The 14,807-nt window shown below is 34.4% G+C and overlaps 1 protein-coding gene across 1 annotated transcript; it reads left to right on the top strand.

Moving 5' to 3' along the window:
* The first annotated feature begins 7,115 nt into the window (after positions 1-7,115).
* On the top strand, positions 7,116-8,051 carry LOC131415993 (olfactory receptor 6C6-like). The gene has a single exon (XM_058558054.1). The coding sequence runs from the start codon at positions 7,116-7,118 to the stop codon at positions 8,049-8,051; it is 936 nt and encodes a 311-aa protein (XP_058414037.1).
* The last annotated feature ends 6,756 nt before the right edge of the window (positions 8,052-14,807 follow it).

Raw genomic sequence — 14,807 nt, 5'->3', positions numbered from 1 at the left:
AAACATATGTCCTTAAGATATTAATCTGGTTTGGTGAGATTGTTTTTGCCCTGTTGCATGTCTGATTGACTGGGCTGCAGACACACCTGAAAAGGAATTCCCTCCTGTCTTGTGACAATAACTTCTCTCCTTTTTCATAGTCATACATTTGTCAAATTTCACATAATCTGTTTAATATTTCCAAAATTAGAACTAATAAATAAATATCACCAAAAGCTATTATTTCTCAACAAAATATGAACCAGTAACAACAGTCATTAATGGCCTCCTTGGAAATCCTCTTTCCAATCCCAGCTCCAAACGTCTTAGCTGTGTTGTAACGATCATTCCAGCGCTTCTTTCCTAGTCGGCTACAATGAGATAGTAAGAGCTTTGTTCTATTATGCAGTTATTCTTAGGTTTTTCTTTTTTTTTGTATGAGGAAGATTAGCCCCGAGCTAACATCCATGCCAATCCTCCTCGTTTTTTTTTCCCTTTTTCTCCCCAAAACCCCAGTAGATAGCTGTATGTCATAGTTGCACCTCTTTCTAGTTGCTGTATGTGGGACGCCGCCTCAACATGGCCGGACAAGCAGTGCGTCAGTGTGTGCCCGGGGTTCCAAACCTGGGCCGCCAATAGCAGAGCCCGTGCACTTAACCGCTAAGCTACGGGGCTGGTCCCATGGAGTTACTCTTAGCTTTGATGAGATAATATTTGTACTGGGCTTAGCACTTAGGAGTAGCCAATACATAGTACAATTTGTTTGCCAATTTAATTATCACACTATCTAAGGTATATAAGGGTAAAGAAACAAACTTGGAGAATTAAATAAAACAAATTTGCTGCTATGAGTCAGGATATACTATTTGAAAAAAACTGATTTCCATAAAAAATGGCCATAAGAATTTTTAACTTTATGTCCGTCCATGATCCTGATCACCAAATATTCAACTCCCTCTCAGCACACGAATTAATATAGTAACCAGAATGGGAATAATAAATCTGCTCGGGAGGAGATAGTGATGACGGTGTAACTGATGGGCCGATAATGGTTTCCAAAGACAACAGGACCCAATCACTGGAACCTGTAAATATTACCTGATTTCCAAAACATGTCTTTGCAGATGTGATTAAGCTAAAGATCTTAAAACGGGGAGATTATTCTAGATTATCCAGGGGGGCCTTAAATGCAATCATAAGTGCCCTTATAAAAGAGAGGCAGAGGGATATTTGACACAGATAGAAGAGGAGAAGGCAATGTGAACACAGAGGCAGATATTGGATAATGTGGCCACAAGCCAAAGAAAACCAGCAGCCCCAGAAGCGGAAAGAGGCAAGGAAAGGAATCTCCCCCTAGGGCCTCTGGAGGAAGCACAGCCCTGCCAGCAACTTGATTTTGACCCAGTGAAGCTGATTTCAGACTTCTGGCCTCCAGAACTGTGAAAGAATAAATTTTCAATGTTTTAAGCTACTCATTTTGTTTTAATGGGTTACAGTATCCACAGAAAAGGAATACATTGCTCAGTGAAAGAAATGATGATATATACATAGTTAATGTATAAATATTAATAAAAATCCAGGCTTAGGAACATAAGGAGGGAGAAGAGTCTTTTACTGCCTAAAATAACGGCAGTAGATGTCTTAAAATAACTTCCTGGTACAAAAAAGCCTAAAAGTTCTGAAATAAAAGAAAATGGAAATGTGAATGGCTGAGCTGGGGGAAAAGTAAGTGAAATCTGCAGTGTCTAGAAAATAGAAAGAGTGAACGAGTCCTGAAACAGATGATCACAGGTAAGAGTCAGGAAACAAGTGTTGGCCCAAGTGTTAACTTACTAGATTTCAAGAAATGGAATAATGAGGCAAAGTTTAGCAAATGAGGCGAAGTTCCATATACACTGGTCGGTTGTGTAGTGTGTAGATATATTGAGCTGGAACCAGCTGAATAAAATAAAAAATCTGCACAAAAGAGAGATAGGTGTGGGCACTTGTCTTCCTTGACCTTGGATATGGATAGAAGAAATAAAAAAAGCTTCTTTTAGAATTTCTTTCTCGTCCCTACACTTGGACATATTTGGAAGCAGATTGCATGCTCTCCAAAAGTTTGAACCCCACAACTCAAAATATTTAACCGAGGTCCCGGTGACCAGCACCCAAACACCCACAGCTGCAAATGCCAGTCCTCTTTGTAGAACTCATATATACACACAGATACCATTCTAAAGAATGTGACTTCCCAGTAAAATATCTCACGATATGTACATGGCAGGTCAGCACACGTGATCGCAAGCAGAAACAACAAACTGCTAAATAGACTCATAAAAGTTGTGGAAGTTTAAAGAATCACACAAGTCTATTAAATAATACATAATAGCTTAAAGAAATAAAAGAAAGTAAAACAATTTTATGTAGGGATAAGAAACCATTGAAGAAAAAGATTTGGAAAAAAATAGACCTTATCAAAATGAAAATAAAAATAATTGAAATAAAATTTTATATATTGGTTAAATAGCTAAATGAAGTATTTGAGGAGTGTGTCAACAGGAATACTTCTCAATAAATTATTTAGAATACAGTGTAGAAAGGCAAGATAATGTAAATATGAAAAAGTTCACAAAACACTGTGTATATAATGAGATGTTCTAACATATGTTGGATTGGATATCTAACAGGAGAACATATCTAGAACAGGAAAAAACTTTAATTAAGAGATAACGGCTACTAATTTTCCATAATTGATGAAAGACACCAATTTGCATTTTTAGGAAACAAAATAAATATTAGGCAAATTTAAATAAAAAGAAATCCATGAGTCAGCAAATTGTAGTGGACTTGCTGACACTGCAAGGATAAAGAGAAGATTCTAAGGGCAGTCAGAAAGTAAAGATAGATCAGACACATACGGCAAATAATAATTCAACAGCAACTTTGTGATACAAAGAGAGTTTAATTATATTTTAAAAATATGGAGAGAATAATAACTGTCAAATTAGACTTGTATATGCAGCAAAATCATTATTTAAGAATTGGAGTTGAAAGGAATTTTAGGCAGAGAAATAGCTGTGAGAGTTAGTTTTTCAAATATATCAGAAAATGTTGAAAATATAAACCACATGTTGAGAGGCAATATTTGCAGCCAGAAATGATTAGTATCTGCGACATATAAAAACACTCCTGTGAAATGATAGGGAATAGATAAACAACCCACATAGAACTGGCTTAAATTCACAGGGCACGAAATATCTGAAGATGAGTTTCAACTTCTTTTCTTTAGGAAAATGTCGTTAACATCACTCTGAAGAAAGTGATTTCAGAGAACTTTGAATATATATTAATCATCACGTGGAAAACAGCAGGAAAGCATGGGAAATACGAAAATCATGTGCTTGACATAAATTGGGGAGATAACAGATAAGGAAGAATGATCAGGCCAGAATACAGGGAAGAGAGATCCAGGAAAATAAATCAAGGCTGTGGGCCTCATTTTCCCTGTGAGAGTTGCTGATTCAGAAGCGTCTTCACCGAGGAAAGCTCAGTGTTTTTGGCTGATTCCTAGGTCCGGGGAGACAGAGACAGGGCATGTCAGAGGAGACTTGGTGAACACCTCTCATTTTGAGTTGAGAAATTCTAGTAGGCAGACTCTCACAGGTACTGTATTTTCAGCTTCAAATCATCTCAAATGTGCCTTTGGACTGAGATTATCCTGGATTACTAAAGGCTTCAGGTGCCTGGCCAAATCAAAACTTAAACATCTCTGAAGGAAATATCATCTTAAGCCAAATTTTTTTTTTTTTCAAATTTCACATCAGATAAATACAATGGAATGAGCTCTGTGGTGCTGGATTGATGTATTGGAGTGAACTCGTGTTATTTTATACACAGAGATTATAGAAACACATATGGGTATAAATATCTGTGTATATGTGTACATGTGTATAAATGTGTATGTGTGTATAAATATATGAGTGTATGTGGGTATATATATGTGTATATATATATATATCTGTATGTATATATATGTATATGTGTGTATGTGCATATATGTGTATGCATGTATGTGTGTGTGCGTAAATTTGTCCACTGTGAGGATCTGGGAATGTTGATCCCCAATAACAATGAGCATACATAGCATTCAGAGCATTCAGATCCTGGCTTCGAAATAACCTTCTTCACTATTAAAATAAACGAGACTCTGAAGAAATCGTTTAGACCAAGTTTGGTGCAGAAAAGCTACAAGATGAGCCTGGAGCACTTTGTGGTGCCAGGGAATAAAGAAGCCCTCAAAAATTGATAAAGCTTGTCAAAAGGACAGGGAACAATCTTGAAGGGATCTACACTGGCCAAATCTGGGGCAATTGGGCATCAAAATAAATGATGAAAATAATGAATAAAATTGGAAAGCACAAATTTATAATGATATAAAGTATTTAATCTATAAATTGTAAGTTTTCCAAAAATTGAGATATTTACGTAGTATTCAAAGTATCTACACAAGATACTTATTAACTTAAAATATAAAAGAGTAGCTTTATGGTGAACAATCCTGTAAACAGCCATATGAATCGAGAAATAAAAGAAAACATCATGAATAGGGGGAAATAATGAAATAGTGTGACACCTGATAGGATTCCACGAGAAGACAACATTACTTCTGTGATATTCCTGCCAAAGGTTAATAAATCTAATATAATCATGCAGAAACTTCAGGCAAAAATGAGGCACACAATATATAATTACCAGAAAATAATTTCCAGGGAATATTCTTGAAAGTTAAGAAAAAACTAGGGAACTATTCCAAATGAAAGGAGATTTAAAAATTATAACAATTAAAGGAAACATGTAACTCTAAATTATATTATTTTTTCTCTGAAGGAAAATTTTTAGACAATTGGTGAAACTTGGATAGGATTGAGGAATTAGGTATTAATAATGTAGCAATGTTAATGTCCTGATAATGAAGGTTGTATGGTGCTTATCTAGCAGAATATTCTTTTTGTTGTAAATGCACACTACCATATTGAGTAGCAGATGGAGCATCAAATGGTTCAGGAATAAAAGATCCTTGTTGTGTACTTTTTTCTTTATGTTTTATATTGTTTCAAAACAAAAACAAATAGGGAACCATTTAAGTACTTTATTGTTAGTGTCATTCAGTCGATTCCAACTCCTAAGGACCCTGCACGAGGCAGAGCGTAACCCTGCCTGGTCCTTTTGCGCCATCCTCTCACCTTCTGGTTCTATATCAGACAATGCTCTGCTGCTACTCATAGAGTTTTCATGGCCAATTTTTTTGGCAGTGGGCTACCCGTGGCGTATCTTTCTGAATCAGAGCAAAATGCAGCCTCTGCAGAATGACAACTGACACACAGACAGGTGGTGTGGTTCCCCGACTGAGAAACAAACCCTACGTGGTGAGAGAGCGGAATCTTAACCACCAGCCCACTAATTTAAGTGCTGTCCCCGACGCCCTGCAAATTTTGAGAGTGGGTCACAATCAAGTTAACGGAATCCTAACGTATTGCCTACTGGAAAAAAAGAGATAAGTTCCTTTTGGGGGTAAAGCCTCTTTCCAGTAGAATTGGTCATATTGTGCCAGGGCAGTGGAATATCTGAAATTCTTGTTGACATTAAGTATAGAGTTTAAATCACTCATATTTCTCTTTTGGGAAAATGGCCCCTCAGTTTTGCAGTTAAAGCAATTCACAGTGGTTTTTATTTCCTTATTTCTTTGTTTTCTCTTCTTTTTTACTTCTTTCTTTCTGTCTTTTTTGTTTTTTTACTTAATTGGTGTGTCCTGACACCAGTCTCCAGAGGGCATTTCTTTTTCCTTCCTCTTTCTATTTCAACTAATCCCCTTGTGTCTCTTATGAGGAAAATGATAAAAGTGTGGCTTTTATTAGAGTACAATTGGAAGCAATAATTCTTTGTTACAAAATTTGGGTTCATTTCATTTGAGAGATTTCTCAAACATCTTTTCATTTAGAGCATCACATTTTCATTTAGAATTTTTATGAAGATGTTTTTCTCAATTTAAATATATAAGGAAAATCTCAGAAAATAAATCTTATCTGGCATGAAAGAGGATTCTAATTGAATCATCTGTAATATCTGGGTCCTGTGATTTTAATGAGTGTGAGTGAAAGTGGAAGATATCAACAGATGCATATAATTTCCAGATTGCATATCCGTTTTGAATGCTTTGCCAGAAAATTTAATTGGAATTAAATTTCCTCTTGAAATACTTGAATATTTTATAATATTATAAAAAGAAGAATATTCGTTTATTTTCAACTCTTGTTTCTACCGTGTTCCCATGGGTGGAAAGTTCTATCAATATATCCCAGATATGGTAAGTCATATATAACTTATTATAAATATCCAGATCATAAATGAATCTGCAAGTACATGTCAGGTAATATTCACTGACTTTTAAACTGTCATATTTTTCTATTTTTATGTAGATACAATATTCAATACTTCCTGATTAAATACAACTAATTATGAGAAGACTGATGTATTTGAAACCCCTTCAAAAAATAATTAATGAAATGAGATAAAGGAATAATGGAGAAGTAACACACTGGGACAAAATAATTAATGGTATATATTTGAGTATTTCAATCATACAGAAAATATATAATTATTATTATTTTTATATGTTCCATATATTTAAAAAGTATTTTGATGAGCTAATAATTTTTGAATAAACATTGCAAATTGACACTGGTATACTTGTCCAGATGTTATAAGAACTTTTTCAATAATATACGAAATATACATAGAAAATACATTGCAAGTAATAGTTATGTTCTCTCTATTTAGAACATTTAAACAGAGTTCAATTAATTTGGAAATGATCAGCTGAAATTTAAATTATCTTTCAAGTTTAAATGGGGAAACAAAAGGATTTAGTAGTGTTATAAAGATAATTGTGGCTTAAATGGAACAATCAGAGGCTGCTTAGGTTGATCTATGCTATAATTTTAGCTATCATCTGTCTTGTCAAATTAAATCAACATTTTGAAATTGTTTACCTTCCTGAATATGTTTATTTTATGTCTGTAGTTTTAAAAAAAATCCAGTTATTTCCACTTTTGGAGTCGTTTACCTATGTCTGTGTAATTCTACTCGAATCTGAAATGAAGAACCAGTCAAGAGAGATAGAGTTCATTCTCCTGGGACTGACCGATAACCCACAATTGCAAATTGTGATTTTTATATTTCTCTTTCTAAACTATATGTTAAGTGTGATGGGGAACTTATCTATCATCCTCCTCACTTTACTAGATCCCCGCCTCAAGAATCCCATGTATTTTTTCCTCCGAAATTTCTCCTTCTTGGAAGTTTCATTGACAACAATCTGTATTCCCAGATTCCTGATCATCATCGCGACTAAAAACAAACTCATTTCCTACAGTGGTTGTGTATCTCAGTTATTCTTCTACCTCTTATTAGGAGTTACAGAATTTTACCTACTGGCTGCCATGTCTTTTGACCGTTATGTAGCGATCTGCAAACCCCTACATTACCCAATCATTATGAGCAACAAAATGTGCTACCACCTGGTACTCAGCTCATGGACAGCTGGCTTTCTGATTACCTTTCCACCATTGATCTTGGGACTGAAACTGGAATTCTGTGCTTCCAAAGTAATTGATCATTTCATGTGTGACACTTCCCCTGTGCTGCAGATTTCTTGCACAGACGCTCGTTTCCTAGAATTGACTTCATTTGTCTCAGCTGTTGTAACACTCATGGTCACGTTGCTGTTAGTGATTCTTTCCTACACATCTATTATCAAGACCATTGTAAAAATCCCTTCTGCTCAGAAAAGAACAAAGGCTTTTTCTACTTGTTCTTCTCATGTGATTGTAGTCTCCCTTACTTACGGGAGCTGTATCTTTATTTACATGAAGCCATCGGCAAAGGAAAGGGTGACTTTATCCAAAGGTGTAGCTATTATCTACACCTCAGTTGCCCCTTTATTAAACCCCTTCATTTACACTCTAAGGAACCAGCAAGTCAAACAAGCCTTCAAGGATACACTACAAAAGATTTCTTTTTTCAAAAAATGAGGAAAATTCAATTTTAAAATCTTGGAGAATAGGTAAAAATTTTTTACTCGTGTTTTAAGTTTACTTAATTTGTCCTTCAATTAGTTAACCTTCTCCTAACATTTTAGCCAGACCTTTCAGCACAATGCCCCCTTTCCTTCCTACTTCTCTTTATGATTAGCATTCCTTTCTGTGCTACAAGAAGAGTCCTCTCTTCTAGTCATCAACACAAATGTTAAATTTCATTTACTCTACAAGACATGGTATTGACCTCCTCCACAAACACTATTTTAATTACATATTAATCATAATGGAATTTTATAGACATAAATGTAGCAACACGTACTACCACTGGGGCTCTAGGAATTACTTCAAATGTCACTCGCTAGTATCACAAGCCTGATAATTTAGAGTGTAGACTTTTGAGCCAGTCAGCTAAGGTTTCAATCCAGACATACGTGTGAGCCTGATCAAGTTTCTCAAATTCTTCCTTCCTAAGTTTCTCCATGTATAAAATAGATGTATATTAGTAATAATAATTCTTGTTTTATAAGGTTATTTTGAGAATGAAGAGAGATACTATACAAAGTGATTCTAGATCTGCAACTGGCCCAGAATGAGTGCTCAACAAATGTTACCTGGGGGAAAACGTTGCCTCTGTTGAGATAGAACTCAACAAGGCAAGAAAAAAAGGCAGACTTCAAATCAAAAAAAGCTTGTATGTCCTAAAATCTACTAGGACTTTATCCGGTAGGTCTATAGAGCTGAAAATTTGGAGTGAATAAGAATCACCCACCGGGTTATCTTATTTAAATACAAAGTCCATGTTCTCATCCCTAAAGTATATTTTCAGTTTACCTGGAGTGCAGGATAGAAACACGGACTGTGGGTGATTCTGCGGCAGGTGGTTCATGTGAGAGTTTTGTTTTTTAATCTAACAATCTATGTGATCAGACTTTTATTTTATAAAAATTGCTCTGTTAACTGTATTGAACATGGATTTTTAGATGTTGGAATCAGGAAAACAAGTTAGATGGCTGATGTGTTAAATTAAATGGATTATTTGAGAGTGAAAATGCAATGGGGAAATGAATCTGAAGCTCAGGGAAATGGTTTCAGAGATGTTTCGGTGAACAAACTGACGGTGACTGTTGAGCATTGGATATCTGGGGTAAAAGAAAGGAGGTTTAAAAAAATTAGTTAAGTCTTCTTGGGACTTCCCCTCTGCTCATTCCTGCACATACTTACCCATATATTTAATGCCTGTTAAGAGAGGGGTATTATTGATATCCTGTCAGGTAAAAAATATGTCCTGTAAGGAAATCCCTAGAATATATAGAGTTCCATATTGTATATAATACGCCATCAGAGAGATATGAGTAAAAAATCATCAAGGTATTTGATGGTGAACTATTATCCATGCAGCCCTGAATAGAAATAATTTAAGTTCAGATTTCTGATCTGATTCATTTTACTATTTTTAGGCCAACACTGTAAACCATCTACTTTTCTATGGCAAAGAGAAGCTAGTGAGTCTATGTTATTATATTCAAGGCTCTGAAAGCTTTCCAATAAGCTCTTTAAAAACTACTAGACCCTTATTAGATAAATAATTGGTGAATATTTTTTCCATTCTTTGTTTTGTCTTTTCACTTTCTCGATAGTATTCTTTGATCACAAAAGTTTCAATTCTGGTGAAGTCAAATTTACCTATTTTACCTTTATCTTATAAAAGCTTGTGCTTTTGCTGTCATATTTAAGAAACCATTGACTGATCCAAAGTCACAAAGATTTCTACCTATGTTTCCTCTAAAAAATTTATAGTCTTAGCTCTTACATTTAGGTCTTTGATTTCTTTTGTGTTGACTTTTGTATATCATGTGAGGTAGAAATAAAAGTTTACTTTGCATATAGATATCCAGTTATACCAACATGATTTGTTGAAAAGACTATTATTTCCCCATTGAATAATCTTGACATCCTTGTTAAAATTCAATTGACCATAATGTATGGTTCTGTTATAGGACTCGGTTCTATTCCATTGATCTGAATGTCTATTGTTATGCCAGTGTCACACTGTCTTGATTACTGTAGCTTTATACTAAGTTTTGAAATTGGAAAGTGTGACTCTTTCAACTTTGTTCCTCTTTTTTTTTTTTAAAGAGTTTATTTATTTATTTTTTCCCCCCAAAGCCCCAGTAGATAGTTGTATGTCATAGCTGCACATCCTTCTAGTTGCTGTATGTGGGACGCGGCCTCAGCATGGCCGGAGAAGCAGTGTGTCGGTGCGCGCCCAAGATCCGAACCCGGGCCGCCAGCAGCAGAGTGCGCGCACTTAACCACTAAGCCATGGGGCCGGCCCTTTGTTCCTCTTTTTCAATATTGTTTTGGCTATTCAGGGTCTGTTGGAATTACATACGAATTTTAGTATTGAATTGTTCACTTATGCAAAAAGAGAAGTCGGAATTTTGGAGGATTACTCCAAGTCTGTGATCAGTTTGGGAAGTATTGCCATCTTAATTAACAATATCAAGTCTACTATCCCTGAACATAGGATGTCTTTTCCTTTATTTAGGTCTTCTTTAATGTCTTTAAAAAAAGCTTTGTCATTTTCTTTGTACAAGTATTGCACTTCCTTGGTTAAATTTACATAAAATAACTCCTACAACTGAACAATAAAAAGACCAAAATCTCAACAAACAGGAAAATGACTAGCGGTTTCTCCAAGGAAGATGTACAAATGGGCAAAAAGCACATGAAAAGGTGCTCAAATTCAGTAGTCATGAGGGAAATACAATTCAAACCCACCATGACATACCACTTGGCAGCCACTAGAGTGGTTATAATACATATATACAGCAAGCATTATTGATAATGTACAGAATTTGGAACCCTTAAACATTGCTGGTGGGAAAGTAAAATGGTTCAGATACTTGGAAAACAGTCTGGCAGTTCCTCAAAATGTTATATATATATTACCATATGAGTTAATATATGACCCAGAAATTCTACTTATAGGAATTGAAAATTACTTTCACACAAAAATGTGTACACAAATGTTCACAGAAATATCATACATGATAGACAAAAAATAGAAACTAGTCAAATACCCATCAAGCGATGAATGGATAAACCAATGTGGTATATACATACAGTTGAATGTTATTTGGCTGTAAAAAGGAATGAAGTATCAATACATGCTACAGCATGGATGAACCTTGAAAACATGCTATTAAAGAAAGTCAGACACAAAAGTCCAAATATTGTGTGATTGCAGTTATGTGAAATGTCCAGAATAGGAAAGTCCATAGAGACAGAAAATAGACTAGTGTTTGTCTAGGAGTGGGGGTAACAGAGATAGGGGAATAGCTCCTTAATGGATACGGGGTTACTTCATGGGTGGAAAAAAATGTTATGGAATTACGTAATGGATATGGTTGCACAACATTATAAATATGCTAAAAATGGTAATTACCAAAACAAAATCAGGAGGAAGTTAAATAGACTGTGAAATGTAGTATGTTTGTTAAGAGAACTATCTGTGGAATCATCCTGAATTTGTCGGCTAAAAGCTCTCATAATTCTGGAAAAAATTTCTTAAATTTCTCTGTGCCTCTTTTTCTTAATCAGTGTAATGGGAATGAATGATAAAATTACCTAGTTCATGGGGTTTTGTCCACATAACTTAGAGCAGTGCCTAGCAAGTGTAAATAGGAAGAAACTATATAGAATATAAATGCAGTTATCACAATGCTCTTGGCACATTGTGAGTGGTTGCTAATGGGAGAAATTTATGTTGTAATTTGTCTCTCCCAAAATTTATGCAACATTGAAAATCTCCTTTCTCATGAAAAAAGAAAGAAGTTTGAAAATAATTTTTATATAACTATTTTTAATTTCTTCTCCATAATTCAATCATTCCTTTTAATAAATTGTGTCTATGGAAACACTAACCATTCTGCTTTTTCTTTAAAATAGCATTTAGAAGAGATTATTTTTACCTGGAATATAACTTTCTAAGTTTTCACTCTGGCAAATTCTTATTCTTGTTTAAGCCTGCTGCAACACCCTCAGACAATGAATAAATCCTTCCCTTGGGATCAAATCTATCTATCTATCTATATACAAATAAACATGAAATTCTAATTGCTTATTTATATAAGTATAAAACTAAGTGATCTATAAACTCATTGAGGTTATGGATTATATCTTCCTTCTTGCATTTATCCCAGAGTACGTTCGGGCACCCAGCAGATTTTATCCACTTTTTATAATTGGTAATTAAGTAAAATTTATTATCAGATTAATAACGTAATAAAAAAAATTGGTATGGCATTATATTATTACCAAATCTATCACCATTAACAAAAAAACTCAACATTATCATTATCTGGGTTAAACTGGATTTCTAGTTCACACTGAAATTTCCTGGCTATATGTAGTGTGTACATGTTAACATATGTGCATTTGTGTATAGACTGGTTATTTGTTGTTTCGAATACCCCACATTCTGAATTTGATTTATTGTTTTCTCTGTGTAAATCCTATTGCATTACATCCCGAGGCACATACTTAGTGATGCCATGATTATCCTTGGCTACACGTAGGTTCTGCCCATTTCCCCTATTTAAATGGTTTTAGCATTCTTTTATGAATATTGATGTTTGTTTTTTCATTAGATGTTTTTTTCATTTCATTAGGCGTCAAAACATGCTAATTTTCCAATTTTATCTTTCATTTTCTGTATATTAGCCAGAATTATACCGTTAAGACGAGCTTTTATCATTTATTTAATTACTCTGATGTTATTTGCATAAAAAAGGAAAATAAACGTGTCTTTCCTTGTATTTGTCTATTTTTGGAGGAACGTATTGGCGCCTTAGTAATCACAAATGTTGACAGTAAGTTTCCTTTTTTCATGAATTCATGGATTTCCATATATTTCAGGTCTAGCAGACTGTGGTTTGTCAGCTAAATCTGGCCTGCCATCTGTTTTTGTAAAAAAAAAGAAATAAAAAGATCTATTGGAGCACAACCATACTCCACGTGTCCATCTATTGTCTATTCATAGCTGCTTTCACGTTACAACAGCAGAGGTGAGTAGTTGCAATGATGACCCACAAGACTCAAACACTGTCTGGCCATTTACTGCAAAAGTTTTCTGACTCCTGATATTTGATGAGTTCGAGCCACTGCTGTCTGTATATTTTTGATGCTCAGATTGTCTCTTACTGGCCAGTGGGAACTCCTCCAGTTCTGCTCCTTTTGATGCCTCCCTTTTTAGTTGTGATTGCTTCCACGCTTTCTGGTCCCAAGATTTCTTTCAGGCCCATCTTGAACATTCCTGCCCTGTACCCAGAACTACCAACTTCTCTCAGAAAGTCTGGTCTATTTTAATGACAGTTGGATTTAAAGATTCTCATTTGGGCACTAGGGGCTTCTGCCACTAGAATGTCATTGATTTTAGTCTTTCCTTCAGACAGAGCTATGGAATATTGATTTCTTTTAAGAATCATGAATTTATTGAATTCTAAGAATACGGGAGTTTTACAAGTTTTTAAAAATTTTATTCTTGTATTTCTTTTGTTTTGTCATTTATCTTGATGCTTGAATTAAATTATTTGCTTAATTTCTTCTCTTATAAATGACAGTTTCAAAATAATAACACCAATATTTATGTCTATAATTAAGTGTAGTGTGTGTTGCTTTATGATTATTTGAAGTTGTTTTTTTTTACTTTAGATTATATCCCTCTAGGAATTGAGAGTCAAATGCTTTCTTTTAAAGAATCTTGAAATAATTTTCTTCCTTCTGTCATTATACAATACAGTTTGGTATATTTGATTCAGTTTGTTTTCAATTTTGGGGGCTTTCCCTTTTCCCTCCAATAAACATTTTCTTAACAGCTTTATTAAAGTATCATTGACATAAAATGCATACATTTAAAGTTATAATTTGACACGTTTTAGCTTATGTATTCATTCATGATATCATCACCTCAAACAAGATAGTGAGCAGATCTGTCATCTCTAGTAGTTTCTCATACATCTTTATAATCCTTTTTATCTCCCTCCCCACCCCATACAATCACTGATCTGCTGTCTATTACTAGAGATTGGTTTGCATATTTAGAGTCTTATATGAATGGAATAATAGATGTATTACTCTATTATATCTATCTTCTTTTACTCTGTAATTATTAGGAGATTTTCCATGTTGTTCCATGATCAATAGTTCCCTAATTCGTACTGCTGTGTAGTATTCTAGTACAGATATACCACACTTCACACTCTGTTTATCCATTGGCTTGCTCATTGACATTTGAGTTGTTTTTAGTTTTTGGATATTATAAACAGAGCAGCTATGAACATTCACTTATGAGATAATGCCTGGACAGATGTTCGTAATTATCTTGCATAAATACATAGAAGAGGAATGTCTGGATTGTATGGTAGATGCATGCTTATCTTCTTAATAAACTGGCAACTATTTTCCATAGTGACTGTACTTTTTTACATTCACATTGGTAATGTATGAGGGTTCCACTCCCTCCACAGCCTCATCAAAACTTTGTATGGTCAATCTTTTAACTTTTAGCTGTTATAATATATAGGGGATGACACTTCATTTTCATATTAATTTGCATTAACTTAATGACTAATGATATTGAGCCACTTTTCATGTGCTTATTTACTAGGCATATTTTTTTTATTTAAGTGTTTGTTCAAGTTTTTGCTCATTTTTCATTTCCTTTGTGTTTTTTTATTAATGAGAGTT

The sequence above is a fragment of the Diceros bicornis genome, chromosome 17 (genome assembly GCF_020826845.1).
Source record: "Diceros bicornis minor isolate mBicDic1 chromosome 17, mDicBic1.mat.cur, whole genome shotgun sequence".
NCBI lineage: Eukaryota > Metazoa > Chordata > Mammalia > Perissodactyla > Rhinocerotidae > Diceros > Diceros bicornis.
Note: the sequence above shows the minus strand (reverse complement) of the source record. Positions and strands in the feature narration are given on the sequence as shown.

What these genes read in the sequence shown, in the direction of transcription:
- LOC131415993 (XM_058558054.1), top strand. Translation starts at nt 7,116, where the DNA reads ATGAAGAACCAGTCAAGAGAGATAGAGTTCATTCTCCTGGGACTGACC.